This window comes from Helianthus annuus, chromosome 10 (assembly GCF_002127325.2).
Source record: "Helianthus annuus cultivar XRQ/B chromosome 10, HanXRQr2.0-SUNRISE, whole genome shotgun sequence".
Lineage (NCBI taxonomy): Eukaryota > Viridiplantae > Streptophyta > Magnoliopsida > Asterales > Asteraceae > Helianthus > Helianthus annuus.
Window position 1 is genome coordinate 83395293 of NC_035442.2, and position 14481 is coordinate 83409773.

At 42.7% G+C, this 14481-nt stretch overlaps 1 protein-coding gene across 1 annotated transcript; it reads left to right on the forward strand.

Annotated features, from left to right (window-relative positions):
* Window positions 1-12877: 12877 nt before the first annotated feature.
* Window positions 12878-13963, forward strand: LOC110881953. The gene has a single exon (XM_022130077.1). It carries the CDS (start codon window positions 12878-12880, stop codon window positions 13961-13963), a length of 1086 nt encoding a protein of 361 aa, XP_021985769.1.
* Window positions 13964-14481: the final 518 nt, after the last annotated feature.

Below are 14481 nucleotides of genomic sequence, written 5' to 3' on the forward strand. Positions count from 1 at the left end.
GAGGCTCGCAGGGTGAAATACGCCACTGGTACGTTGGAAGGAATTGCGCTAACCTGGTGGAATGCGCAAGTTCAGATTCTAGGGTTGGCAGCTGCTAACGCCACACCTTGGAACGATTTTAAAGAACTGATCAAGCGAGAATATTGCACGCGTGATGACATCCACAAGTTGGAAGTGGAGCTTTACCATTTGAAAATGACGGGGTCAGAAATCGAGGCTTATACGAAGCGGTCAAACGAACTGGCCATCTTGTGTCCAACTATGGTGAACCCTCCAATAAAGCGCATTGAGTTGTATCTCAAAGGTCTAGCGCCAGAAATCCAGAGCCACGTGACATCGGCTAATCTCGACAACATCCAGGATATTCAGCGACTCGCTCATCGCCTCACTGATCAGGCAATGGATCAGGACAAGCTACCGAAACGTATCAGCGCTACTACTGCTACCACATCAGCCGCTACTCCTGCTACCCCCAGTGACAACAAAAGAAAGTGGGAAGGGGATTCTAGCAAAGGTTCAGCAACAGTTCAGTCTCAGGCTCAGCAACAGAAGACTGACCACTACCAGAGTCCCAGCCAGCAGCCTTCTGGTAGTCGTGGGCAGAGAAGATATCAGGGAAATCTCCCAAAGTGCCACAACTGTAACAGGCACCACAGCGGCCAATGCAACAGGGGTCGTTGCCAAAGGTGTCTCAAGATGGGCCACGAGGCCAAAGACTATAGGAGCCCACGGCCTGCGAATCAGAACCAGCAACCGCAATTACCAGCTCCACAGAACCAGCAACAGCAGCAACAACGAGGCAACAGAGGATGCTTTCAGTGAGGTGCTGAAGGCCATTTCAAGCGTGATTGCCCTCAATTGAACCAGAACCAGAACCGCAACAACAACAATCAGGGCAATGGTAACAACGGTGGGAACATTAATGGCAATGAAGCTAGGGGTCGAGCTTTTGTGCTAGGTCGAGGTGACGCAAGGAACGATCCTAACGTGGTCATGGGTAAGTTTCTTCTTGACGACTTTTACGTTACTGTCTTATTTGATTCGGGTGCGGATACAAGTTATATGTCTTTGAAAGTTAGCCAAATGTTAAAACGTACACCCACACTTCTGAACACCAAACATGTCGTAGAGTTAGCTAATGGTAAGAGTCTAGAGGCCACGCACATAGTTCAGGGTTGTAATCCTATCCTCACGGGTCAGACTTTCTCCATCGATCTCATCCCCATAGGTTTGGGTAGTCTCGACATCGTCATTGGTATGGACTGGCTATCTCAACATCACGCAGAGATCTTGTGCAAAGAGAAGATTGTTCGTATCCCTCGTTCTGGTCGGGAACCTCTCGAAGTTCAAGGCGACAAGAGTGGTGCAGTGGTTGGCATCATCTCCTTTCTAAAGGCTCAGAAGTGTTTACGCAAGGGCCACACTGCCATGCTGGCACTTGTCACCGATGCATCAGCAAAAGAAAAGAAGTTGGAAAACATTCCAATAGTTCGCGACTTTCCTCAAGTGTTTCCAGAAGATTTACCTTGTCTACCGCCTCATCGCCAGGTCGAATTTCAAATCGAGCTCGCTCCAGGAGCTGCACCCTTAGCTCGAGCACCATATCGATTAGCTCCAACTGAACTGGAAGAACTGTCAAAGCAGCTACAAGAGCTCTTGGAAAAGGGCTTTATTCGTCCAAGCTCTTCGCCTTGGGGAGCTCCAGTGTTATTCGTGAAAAAGAAGGACGGTACCTTCAGGATGTGCATAGACTACCGTGAATTGAACAAGGTGACGGTGAAGAACCGTTATCCTCTTCCGCGTATTGACGACTTTTTCGACCAGTTTCAAGGGTCGAGCTACTACTCCAAGATAGACTTGAGGTCAGGTTACCATCAGGTGAGAGTCCGGGATGAGGACGTCTCCAAAACAGCATTCAGAACTCGCTACGGCCACTACGAGTTCCTAGTCATGCCGTTCGGGCTAACGAACGCACCGGCAGTTTTTATGGATCTTATGAACAGGGTGTGCAAACCCTACCTGGATAAGTTTGTGATTGTTTTCATCGACGACATTCTGATCTACTCCAAGAGTCAGGAGGAACACGAGCAGCACTTACGGCTTATCTTGGAACTTCTTCGAAAGGAACAACTGTACGCCAAGTTTTCAAAATGTGACTTCTGGCTTCGTGAAGTCCACTTTCTAGGCCACGTGGTAAACAAGGAGGGGATCCATGTTGATCCATCCAAGGTAGATTCGATCAGGAACTGGCCTGCATCGCGTACACCAACGGAAATACGCCAATTCTTGGGTTTGGCGGGTTATTACAGGCGATTCATTAAAGATTTCTCAAAGATTGCACAGCCGCTTACACTATTGACACAGAAGGGTGTCACCTACCGTTGGGGAAATACTCAGGAAACTGCTTTTCAGCACTTAAAGGATAGACTTTGCAGTGCACCTATCCTCTCATTGCCAGAGGGCACGGACGATTTCGTGGTTTATTGTGATGCATCCATTCAGGGGCTTGGATGTGTGTTAATGCAGCGCGACAAGGTCATTGCTTACGCTTCGCGCCAACTTAAGGTTCACGAACGGAACTACACGACGCACGATTTGGAGCTGGGAGCTGTTGTTTTTGCGCTTAAGATATGGCGACACTACCTGTACGGTACCAAGTGCACAATTTACACTGATCATAGGAGTCTCGAGCATATCTTTAAACAGAAGGAATTGAACATGCGCCAACGACGATGGGTCGAACTCTTGAACGATTATGAATGCGCCATCAAGTACCATCCAGGCAAAGCCAATGTTGTGGCTGACGCTCTCAGTCGGAAAGACACTTCACCTAAGCGCGTGCGAGCATTGCAGCACACCATTCAGTCTAGTCTTCCAGCACAGATACGAGATGCTCAGGTAGAAGCATTGAAACCAGAAAACGTCAGGGCTGAAGCCTTACGCGGCTCAAGGCAACGATTAGAACAGAAGGAAGACGGTGCCTACTATGTAACAGGGCGTATTTGGGTCCCACTTTACGGCGACTTGCGTGAGCTAGTGATGGATGAAGCTCACAAATCGCGCTACTCGGTACATCCAGGGTCGGATAAAATGTACCACGACATCAGAACTACTTATTGGTGGCCTAGCATGAAGGGCCACATCGCTACCTATGTCAGCAAGTGCTTGACCTGTGCAAGAGTCAAGGCAGAGTATCAGAAACCAGCAGGCTTACTTCAGCAACCAAAGATACCACAGTGGAAATGGGAGGAAATTTCCATGGATTTTGTTACAAGCCTACCTAGATCTCAGCATGGGAACGATACTATTTGGGTGATCGTGGATCGACTCACCAAGTCTGCTCGTTTCCTGGCAATCAAAGAAACGGACAAGTTTTCCACACTAGCAGACATATACTTGAAGGAAGTAGTCTCAAGGCACGGGGTGCCCACCTCTATTATTTCGGATCACGATGCACGATTCACTTCAGAACTATGGAAAGCAATGCACAAAGCTTTTGGCTCACAACTAGACATGAGCACAGCATATCACCCTCAGACGGATGGACAGTCTGAGCGCACGATTCAAACTCTAGAAGACATGATTCGAGCATGTGTTATCGATTTCGGCAACAGCTGGGAAAAGCATCTCCCTTTGGTGGAGTTCTCGTACAATAACAGTTATCACACCAGCATCCAAGCCGCTCCATTCAAGGCATTGTACGGGCGTAAATGCCGGTCACCTCTCTGTTGGGCAGAGGTGGGGGATAGTCAAATCACGGGTCCAGAACTTATAGTGGACACCATGGAAAAGATTGCACAAATACGACAACGCATGGCGGCAGCTCGCGACCGTCAGAAAAGCTACGCGGATAAGCGTAGGAAGCCATTGGAATTTCAGGTCCGGGACCGGGTTTTACTTAAAGTCTCACCCTGGAAGGGGGTGGTTCGTTTTGGCAAACGGGGAAAGCTCAATCCGCGGTATGTCGGACCGTTCGAAGTTGCAGAAAGAATAGGCAAAGTAGCCTACCGACTAAACCTACCAGCTGAACTCGGTGCAGTTCACAACGTTTTTCACGTGTCGAATCTGAAGAAGTGCCTGTCAGATGAGACCCTCATAGTTCATCTGAAGGAACTCACTATCGACGAGCAGTTGCACTTCGTCGAGGAACCAGTAGAAATCACGGACCGGGATGTTAAGGTCCTCAAGCACAAGAGAATCCCTCTTGTTCGAGTTCGTTGGAACTCCCGTCGTGGCCCAGAGTTCACCTGGGAACGAGAAGATCAGATGAAAGAAAAGTACCCCCAATTGTTCGCAAACAGTACAATCACTACTGAGGCTGAAGCTACCACGGAATTTCGGGACGAAATTCCAGATCAACAGGGGGAGGATGTGACACCCCAGGAAAACCAGTAAACGATACAACTTACCTAGCTTCCTCAGTGAGTACGTACCAAATTTCGGGATGAAATTTCTTTCAAGTTGGGGATAATGTGACAACTCGTATTTTAACCGTCTCTTGTACTAAGTGTTAACTGTATGAACTATTTGTGATTACGTGAATTATATCGATTGAATGAATGCATGACTTAGCGATATGGTTTATGTGTTATTGAACCGATCACACAAGACCCACTCGATTTCACTAACTCAATCGGCCCTACACAACTCGAGATCTCAAGGGCGGCCCATTGAGGGGTTCGGCCCACTCACCCTATGCGCATAACACATGAGATGGTTGTAACCATCTCACACTTTTACCAAACATCATTACACACAAACCCTAGAACACACACACTCTCTCTCTCGACTCGGAACCAAGGCAGCCGAACATCTCTTTTATCGAAGCTTTTGGATTAGGATCCTCCTTTTCGCATCTCGGTTAGTATTATGTTCACCGATTACATGTTTTATATGTATGCTTGTGTGATGACATTGTTGTTAATCGGATTACATGATCGGTTACGGTTTATGCTAGTGACTGGGTTCATATGTTGTATGATATGATGAATGCATGATAACCGGATCGAAGGCTACTGTTATTGTCATTGTTCTTGTTGTAAGTTGGTTCGAATGTATGTGGTTAACCGGCTGTGATATTATGATATGGGATTACGATTTAGGGTACATGATAGTTTATAATTTGATTAATCACATGAATCTGATCCTATGTTCTGCATGTTGGTAAATGGTTGTTCTTGATATGATATGAACGTATATGAACATGTTTGATTCCTGAATAAGTTGTTGTTTGATCTGGATTATGAAACTGCCGTATATGTTGCTGATATTACGAAATAATTGTTGCTGATTAATTATGGAAATCTGTTACACATTGTCTCGATAAGGGTTGCGAGTCGAGAACCTTTAGTCTCGACTCGAGACCACATTGTCGACACACAACAGCACAGACCGAGACCACGGTTGCGGGTCCGGTTGCGACTCGAGACCGTGTAGTCTCGACCAGACCATGATGACTCGAGAACCCCTTTGTTGCGACTCGAGACCCCGAAACCAGTACAACTCGAGACCGACTAGTCTCGACTCGAAATCGTTAATCTCGACTCGAGATCGTGAACACTTGAACACTATTGAACTTTCACTGTTACGAGCCCAACTGATTGGGGCGGATACTTGGACTTGTTACATGATTGCTATTGAACTGCTATGAATACTTGTGCATGCCATGTTTATACTTGTGTACAATACGTGTAGGACATACGTGCTATACTTGAATACGAACCTGACTTGTATGATAACCATGCTAGGACGTGGTTGATCACTATATAGCTTAACCGAACTTTGTGTATCTGCCGAGCAAACCAAGGTGAGTTCACAGCCAAGGCATGGGATTCCCGGGTTGGGAATGGGTTGGAAGGTTTGAAATGGATAATTACTCGTACTTACGCTATTGCTAGACTATATACCATCGTCCTCAGGTTAGTCAGGACACTTACGTAAAACCTACGTAAATTAGTTTCTACCACTGTCTCCCGGGTCGGGAGGACACTTACGTAAAACCTACGTAAACTCATACCTACTACTGTCTTCCGGGTCGGAAGGACACTTACGTAAAACCTACGTAAACCCCGCGCGTACCACTGTCCTCGGGGAAGGGCACTCACGTAAAACCTACGTGACTTTGTACGTATTCCTGTTCTCAGGCTAAGAAGAACACATGGTTGCAAATAGTCTAATAAGTATAAAAATGGGAAGCCCCCACTAGTAATAAGTATAATCACGGGAAACCCCACTAGTAGTACATACATGCATGGGAAGCCCCCACTAAATGAATATACGTTTTGCTATTACGAACTTATTTACTGTGAACTCGCTCAACTAGTTGTTGACTCTCTGCTGCATGCCTTGCAGGACCTTAGGTACTTATGGAGCTTGCACAGGGTGGAGCAGGTCGTTGTGGGACATGGATCGTGGATGCCATGTTAAGCATTTAAACAATTGAACTTATGATTTACATTGGATTTACATACCTATGTTCCGCTACTCAATTTATGTTTTGTTGAACATCAATTATATTGTGATGGGTTTCGTTGATTACTTTTAATATTTAATGTTATGTTCAATATGATTGGTGGCTTGATCCTGGTCATGTCACGCCTCCAAGCGGTGGTACTCCGCGAGTTGGATTTTTGGGGGTGTGACATACGCGGCCGGGGTGTGACAAGAAATGTGCAACAAAATCAAGCACAGAAAGGACCGGTTCATCCTTCAGGGCCTGCAAGAGCAAATCCAGCTGATCAGAATGCCTTCTACGTAAAGATACAAACATGCTTCAATTGCGGCATTGCTGGTCACATTGCAAGAAATTGCACACATCGTCCCTACGTACCATATTATATGCAAAATCGGAGGGTTACACCAAAGGATACTACCATTCTAAGCCGATGAAGGTATCTTCACCTAAGGCAATGAAGAATGTGAATCCCAAGGTTAAACCTTCTGATGGGGATTGGAACGCTGCCAAAAACAAACGCAAAGCTTCTCAGGAACAAAAATGTTTTTCTAAAACTAATAAACCTGAAAGAGCTAAAGTTGCTCAACCGAAGGCAACAAATGCATTTGCTAGACCGAAACAGATTTGGAAACCCAAATCCAAAGCAGCAATGTCTCCAATCCTTGAAACAAAAGGGACTTGCGTTTGAAGGAAGTGTCTTACTTTGATGCTTCAGGTAAACCCAGGACCACGATGGCCTGGGTACCCATGTCTTACTAATCTCCTTACTTTTCAGGAACAACCAAGGAGGAGCTGTTGACAATCTCTGGAATGTTGATAGCGGTTGTTCCAGAGATAAAAACGGGTAACATTTCACTGTTGCAAAAAGTTCAAATTTTTTTACAGATGATATGTTTCCTTTGGAGGAGATTAGAGAAGTAAGATAAGATCAGCAAAAGGTACCGTTTAAATTCAGTACTTTGATTTGAATATTGATTAGTCTTTAATCTGATGATAGAACGGTTAAACAAAAATATTTTCCCTTTTTCTTAGTTTATAACCTTGTATATAAAGTGTCCTTTCTCTTGTAAATGGTAAATTTGCGCAAAAATACAAGATTTATGCACAAATTTAGGGGGAGAGAGAGACAGATATAGAGTTTAGGGGGAGAAACTCAGAAAAGAAAAATACAAAAAGAGTTTGCTGTATATATATGTATTGCTTTAGGAGGAGAAAATGAGAAAAACATTAGAAAAATGAAAAAGCCAAAAAGAAAAATTGCATGACATGGGAAGTGAAATAAATGTTTGTGTTAAAGGGTTTGACTAATACATGTAAGGTGCCATAGCTGAAAAGACTAGGATCTACTGCGATATGTCGATAGGCTTGACGCTCAACATGATAAAAGATACTAAGTGATATAAACATAACGAACTATGTACCATGTGGGTAACATACCAACGACGTATGATTTTATGGTCTTAAATCTTGCGTAGATAGATAGCCAACATCTGAGGTTTCGGGTCTTTATATTGTTGAATCATCCGGGGATATCTTGGCTGTCCTTCTATTCAGAACTAAAATGGTACATGACCCCAGGAAAGAAAGTCACTTGGAATTAGCTCATTTCTATTTGAATGTCTGTATGTTGTCCCGATACACACACTTTTGATCTTATTCTGAAATCTTCTCTGAAAAAAAAGTCGTGTACCTTCTCTGCTGCATCCAGATACATGCTGACCTGGAGGTGCTAGGCAACGACAACTTCTGTTGTATCCAGATACATCCTGACCTAGCTGTACGTTGTCGCGCTATAGATCTAATACACCCGAAAGAGGCCCTCAAGTGCCCAAAAGAAACCCCAAGAAACCTATATCAAATTGAGAAAAACTCATTTGATCTGTATATTATATCATCTCTGCAAAAGATCTATTCTGTTCTCTTCTCAACCTATTCCCAATTAAGATTTCAGAAATCCGGATTGGACTTGTGAAATATGTGGCAGGGAAAATACTTGCATAATAGAGTGTGCTGTTTATATTTCCGGGATTTGATTAGTATTTATTTGGGTGTTCATTGCTAAGAAATCAAAACATGATAAAACAGATTATATGCAGACCTAGACACAGTTAGGATATCTTAAAGGATGACATCAGTATACTCACCTGCTACGTTGAATCGTTGTGCTTACCTTGATCGTGGGGGTATGCCTTGGAATGGGACACACGAGTATAATAGTATAATATTACCTTAAGCATATCACGAAGTTGAAAAATTGAAAGTTGAGCGTTAAAGTTTAAGTGGACAAACATATTGGCAACTGCATAGACTAGTTTGATTAGGCTCGTACTGAAAAGTGTTCCTTAGTCTGCCTGAGAACGAATTTTGATCCCATTGCAATTGTAATTGTATATTGTGGTAGTTGTTTATATTTTGAATTTTTATTTGTTTTTAGTTCTTAAAAAAATTAAAAAAATACAAAAATAGTGTCTTGTTTTTCTATAAAATCAAAAAATCCAAAAATAGAGTGTTTATTTGCTTTTTTTTAATTAAAAAAAATGTAACCGTTCTTGAAGATTTGACAAATTATCAAAAGTTAAAAGAATTTAAATTATGAAATTTGATTTTTGTACCTAGTGTTCATATGGTACTCTCCCTGTTGCATAAGAAATGTTTGCTTATGAGTTTGTGAGCATGTGCAGAACTTGGTTTTAATCAAGAACAGGGGTTGTTGAAGACTGAGATGCTGTTAGCTGCTGATGAAGCATGTAGCAGCACAACTACAAGATGTACCTTAGTCAGAAGAACCGGATACGAATTGTCGTCTGACAGTGATAGTGCATTTGAAGAAGTACTGTGAACCTGCTTGGAAGAAAAAGACTGAAGAAGAAGAAAAGAGTTGTTGAGAGTCCTCCTCTCACATTCTTTTTGACAAAGATTTTCAAGCAAAGCTGATCGAGATCCTGATATGAAGCTAACCACAAGAGTTGAAGAAAGAGACCCAGTGCTGAGAGTTCAGAAGTCAAGAACTTCCACAACATCTACAGCATAGCGACAACCATAGACTTCGTTGAAGACATTGCTGATTTCATGTTATGAAGACAATTTGATGGCATCAGTCTAGGGGGAGATTGTTAGGCCCTAAAGTGTGAGACTGACGCATCAAATTAACACAACGGGTTATGGTTACAAACTTGGATTTACCGGGTTAGTTTATATTAGTTTGTGGACCTTTATAGGTCACTTGGGCCAAGCTTTAGGCCATGTGGGCCAAGCAGGCCCAAGGGGAGCCCATGTAGGGAATTGGGCTTGTCTTAGTATATAAACAAGTTTCTAACTTGTTTTAGGGTTTGAACTTCAGAGTTACAAAAATTCCTCTAGAGTTAGAGAGAGAGGTGATTCGATTTAAGTTGTGAACACTTATACCAGACGGTTTTGCTTTTCAAGTAATAGAATCGTGTGCAAGTGTTTAAAGGTGATTCGTTGTGTTCTTCGTTTCTCATATTTTTTCGGTTTGAGTTAATTACTGTTTTCGTCCCTGTGGTTTGTCAAAAATCACTATTTCAGTCCATTAGTTTAAAAATTGCGATTTCAATCCCTGTAGTTTCACTTTCGTAACCATTTCAGTCCACCTCATAACCATTTCAGTCCCTGCACTTAACAGAATAATGGATTGAAATGGTTACGAAAGTGAAACTACAAGGACTGAAATGGTTACGAAAGTAAAACCACAGGGACTGAAATCGCAATTTTTAAACTAATGGACTGAAATAGTGATTTTTGACAAACCACAGGGACGAAAATAGAATCATCTTGTGATTGGATTCCGCACTTTCACAAGATTAGGTTTGATATCATTGAAAGATCCGTTTCACAGGACTTACATTGGAGCAAGGCCCTTCAAGCTTAAAGACTAGCAGTTCCTCTCTTTCATGTCATGAAGCAACTGCCTAAAGAAGCTCCTCGGCTAGGGGTTTATGATCAAACCCTAAAAGGGTTCTTGCTAAGACTGCTTTCTCTCTTTCGTATGTGAAATTTTCCTTTCAAGCAACCACATTCAACAGTGACATCGAAATGTGAGATTGAAACTTTTTTCCTTCGCATTTGCTTGTTAACAACGAGCCAACCTTCTGAGGGTTAGGTGAAGGTCTCATTCCTGGACTGTCCATACATAATAAGAGTCTTCTTAACCATAGTAACAACAATTATTTATACTTCTTCTATTAGAATAAATTCGGAAAGACAGCATTAGATACCTCAGAACTAAGAAGAACGGCGGCCGATGAGATTTACCTTCTTTAGGACAGGAAGGAAGAGAGCATTACAAATTGCCCTATTTGATCTAGTCTCTTCCATTATCGATACACGTACATACTAAGATCTAGGTAGTAAAGTACGAGTTAGAGAGACATATTTCCTTCCGAGCTCACATTCGTTCTATAGAATATATTCATTTCTCTTCATTATAAGAGAACGGAAAGATGGGGATGAATGCAATACAGAGAGAGGTAGAAAGGCAAGCACTGCACGGGGCCTCTCTGATGCCTACACTTCCCCTGAGGGATGGGGGGGGAGAGGATGATTGCTTCCTGAAACAAAACAAGCAGTTCCTGTCGGACCAAACCGAAAGGAAGAGCAGCTAGCTACACCGGAACAACTTCAACTAAGACAGTGGATCCTCACTCAGCTGCTAGAAGAAAAGGGAATTGTCGAATGAGAACCTTTGAGGAGAAGAGGGGGCACCTGATAACAATCGACGAGAATAAACTACGTCTGTCGGTGAATAATGGTCTGCTCCTTGAGATCTCTGTCTCTCTCGTTGTAGCAAGAAAACCCAAGCCTACTGTATAATATAATAAGGGCGTCGGCCCCATTTATCTTCTTGCATCGAACTAGAATAGCCCAATATAGTATTCTATTCTCGTCACCTACGTAATCTAATATAGCTTCACCTCCCCTCGGCCTTTATGCCTATAGTCTAAGGAACCGGTAGCAAGAGAGCTCTAAGAAGTAGGGGGCGACCTCGTAGTTTTATAATGATTCTTTCACTCCTATCCCCTCATAAGAGGAGGATGCCAAGAGTTTTGCTCAACGGCCTAAGGACTACCTGACCTGCTGACCATCCTGCAATTCAATTCTCAAATGAAATCAACTACCTGTCTAAGTGTACTAGCTGACTTCTCTATTGCATAACGCTTCTCACCTGACTTCATAATCACAGCTAAGCTACCTACTGTGAGGATCTAGCCGTTGCTTCATGCTTACCTTCCTTCATAAGAATAGGCTAGGATTAGTCCGGATCTAGCCTTAGTGTAGTAAATACCCTCAACATGATGAACTATATTTGAAGGAAGGCATCTATTCAAGTCTTTATTGAATTCGATATGCGTAGATTCGATTCGGAGAAGAGATTCTTTCTTGTAAGAACATAGCAAACTAAGTGAAGTCATTCAGAACTGGTAAGCACCCGGAAGCACTAGACCAATAAGCTAGATCTCCCTATGTGGCATTATACGTTTAGCCAGACCGCTCCGCTCATGCTTCTCCTTGGGTCTTGCACTAGAACAGGGAAATCGCTACTAAAGCACTTTCTCTCATGAATTGAAAGAGTTCTATCTCATATAGGGTCAAAATCTACTGCTTATACGAACAGATCGGGACAAACCCTAATTTTCTCTCTAGCAATGGTGATTTCTGATCCTCACGTAACCCTACTTTTTTCATCGTGATTTATGTATCAGATTAGTTATTAGAGTTCTTACATCTATAACGAATTCTGATTAAGGATCTGATCGATTTTTGTCTAGAGTTTTCTTTTTGTTCTCTTATAATCGCCGCCCTCTCCCTTGGTCAAACAGTTTGATTCGTTGGTCTATCGGTCTGATTTACCAATTACGTTATCAGATTCATTAGATTCATGGGTTATGGTTTCTCGCTAGTTTAGGGTTTCTGTTTGTTTTTTGATTTGTTGGTTTGTCTGGATTGTTTGGTGCTTAGTTGTTTGCGGCTGATTGTTCATAGGGTTAAAGAGAGTTTGCAAGTCTGAATGGAAGATCGAACAAAGTCTAATGGTAAATCTCATGATTTTCGTGGGATGCCTCCATTGTCATTCAAGGATATAGCAGATCGGGTTATCGATGTTGAGGGGAATACGTTTCAGCCTAGACGTGGAACAAATATTACAAATCAGGATGAGCCTAAGCGTATGAACATCATTGATGAACTGTCCAAGGTTACCATGCCAGTCCGATTGGAGAAATTAGATGGAGAACAATCGGTAAACTTCTGGGATTATCCGAGTATGGGATTCACGCCATCTTCAGGTTTGGATCAAGAGAATTCGTCGGCTGGTCAAAGGAAAACAGGATCGTATGGGGCTTACCTATTTCGTTTGCTAAAGTAGTGCAGAACACTAAGGCGGATGTTAAGGTGAACTTTAGGGCGATGGAATCTAATGAGGTTGTTGATGGAGCAGATGTTGTTATTCCACTGTCATCGGTTAAACAAGTTACGGACAGGTATGCTAACACTTTGTATGGATATTTTCTGGGTAAACGTATGGCATTTCCTGTGGTCGATTACTTTGCAAAAAACAACTGGGTTAAGTATGGTCTTTCACGGCTAATGATGAATGCAAACGGGTTCTTTTTGAAGTTTAAAACTAAGGAAGGGATGAATCAAATGTTAGAGGATGGGCCTTGGATAATTAGAAGTGTACCGATTATTCTGAAGGAGTGGTCGGCCTCTATCAAGATGGAAAAAGAGGATATTAAAGTTGTGCCAGTCTGGGTCAAATTGCATGATGTGCCGTTAGCGGCATTTACCGAGGATGGTCTTAGCTTGGTTGCTTCTAAGATAGGGATCCCTAAGATGTTGGATTCGTATACTGCCATGACGTGTGCTGAGTCTTGGGGAAGAAGCAGCTATGCTAGAGCGCTTATTGAAGTTCAGGCGGGGACCGAGTTAAAGAAGAGTGTTACTGTTGCAATCCCAGCTTTGGATGGGAATGGTCACTCAATGGTGGAGGTCAAAATTAAATATGATTGGGAGCCTTTAAGGTGCTCCTCTTGCTGTGTCTTTGGTCATGATGATAGCTCGTGCCCAAAGAACCCTCAGGTAACTTCAAGTGGGGATTCTGAAAAGAATATTGATGATTTTCAGGTTATGGGTACCAAGAAGAAGAAAGTTAATAACCAGGGCCTCCATATGAAAAATCAGAAGCCTAAGTTAGTTTACAGACCAGTTGTCAAGCCTAAACCAAAATCATCCTTGAGGAGTCCGATGAATAGCCAGGTTTCAACGTCTAACCCGTTTAACATTCTCAAGGACGATGATGGAAATCAAGGAGGTATCACTGTGGGTCGAGTAGAAATGAAGGCTACGCAGTCGACTAGTGACAAGCATGAATCAGATGAAGAGGAGGTTGTTGAAGTCTATAATGAAACTAGTGAATTTATGACTTCGGGTACCCATTCTTTATCTTCGAGAGCAAAGGTAGGCACCCCTTCCACAAATTTCTCCAATGGATAGACTCTTATTGGTTCGTGTGAAGGGGTTTCCGGTTTGTGGCAATTTCATTTTTGATGATGGCGGATGAGGGCTTAATTTTTGTTTTTGTTTTGTTTTGTCTACTGATGTATAGTAAGCTAGGATATGGGGTGTCATAGGTGTTTTGTTTTGTTTGTTTTACATATACGGGGCATGTCCTGTATATGAACTAGTGTAGAACACATCCTCACTACTTGTACTTAATTGCGGTTTGTTTTAATAGAATCACCGGGGTAACCCTTTACCCAAAAAAAATCTACTGCTTATACTCTTGCAAGCAAGGCGAGAAGCGATTCTCTTAGCCGGCATACCTGACGAATCAAAAAAGCTATAATAAGGCGATCCATGGGCATGGAACCCCGAAATAGCCAATCTACAATCAAACTTTTAATCAGGTCGAAAAATGATTGCCGGTGGGTAGAACCAAGACTCATTTTAGCCAGGAGCTTACTTTCACTACTTATTTAGCTACTTTAGGTCGTTGTAATCCATAAATCAAA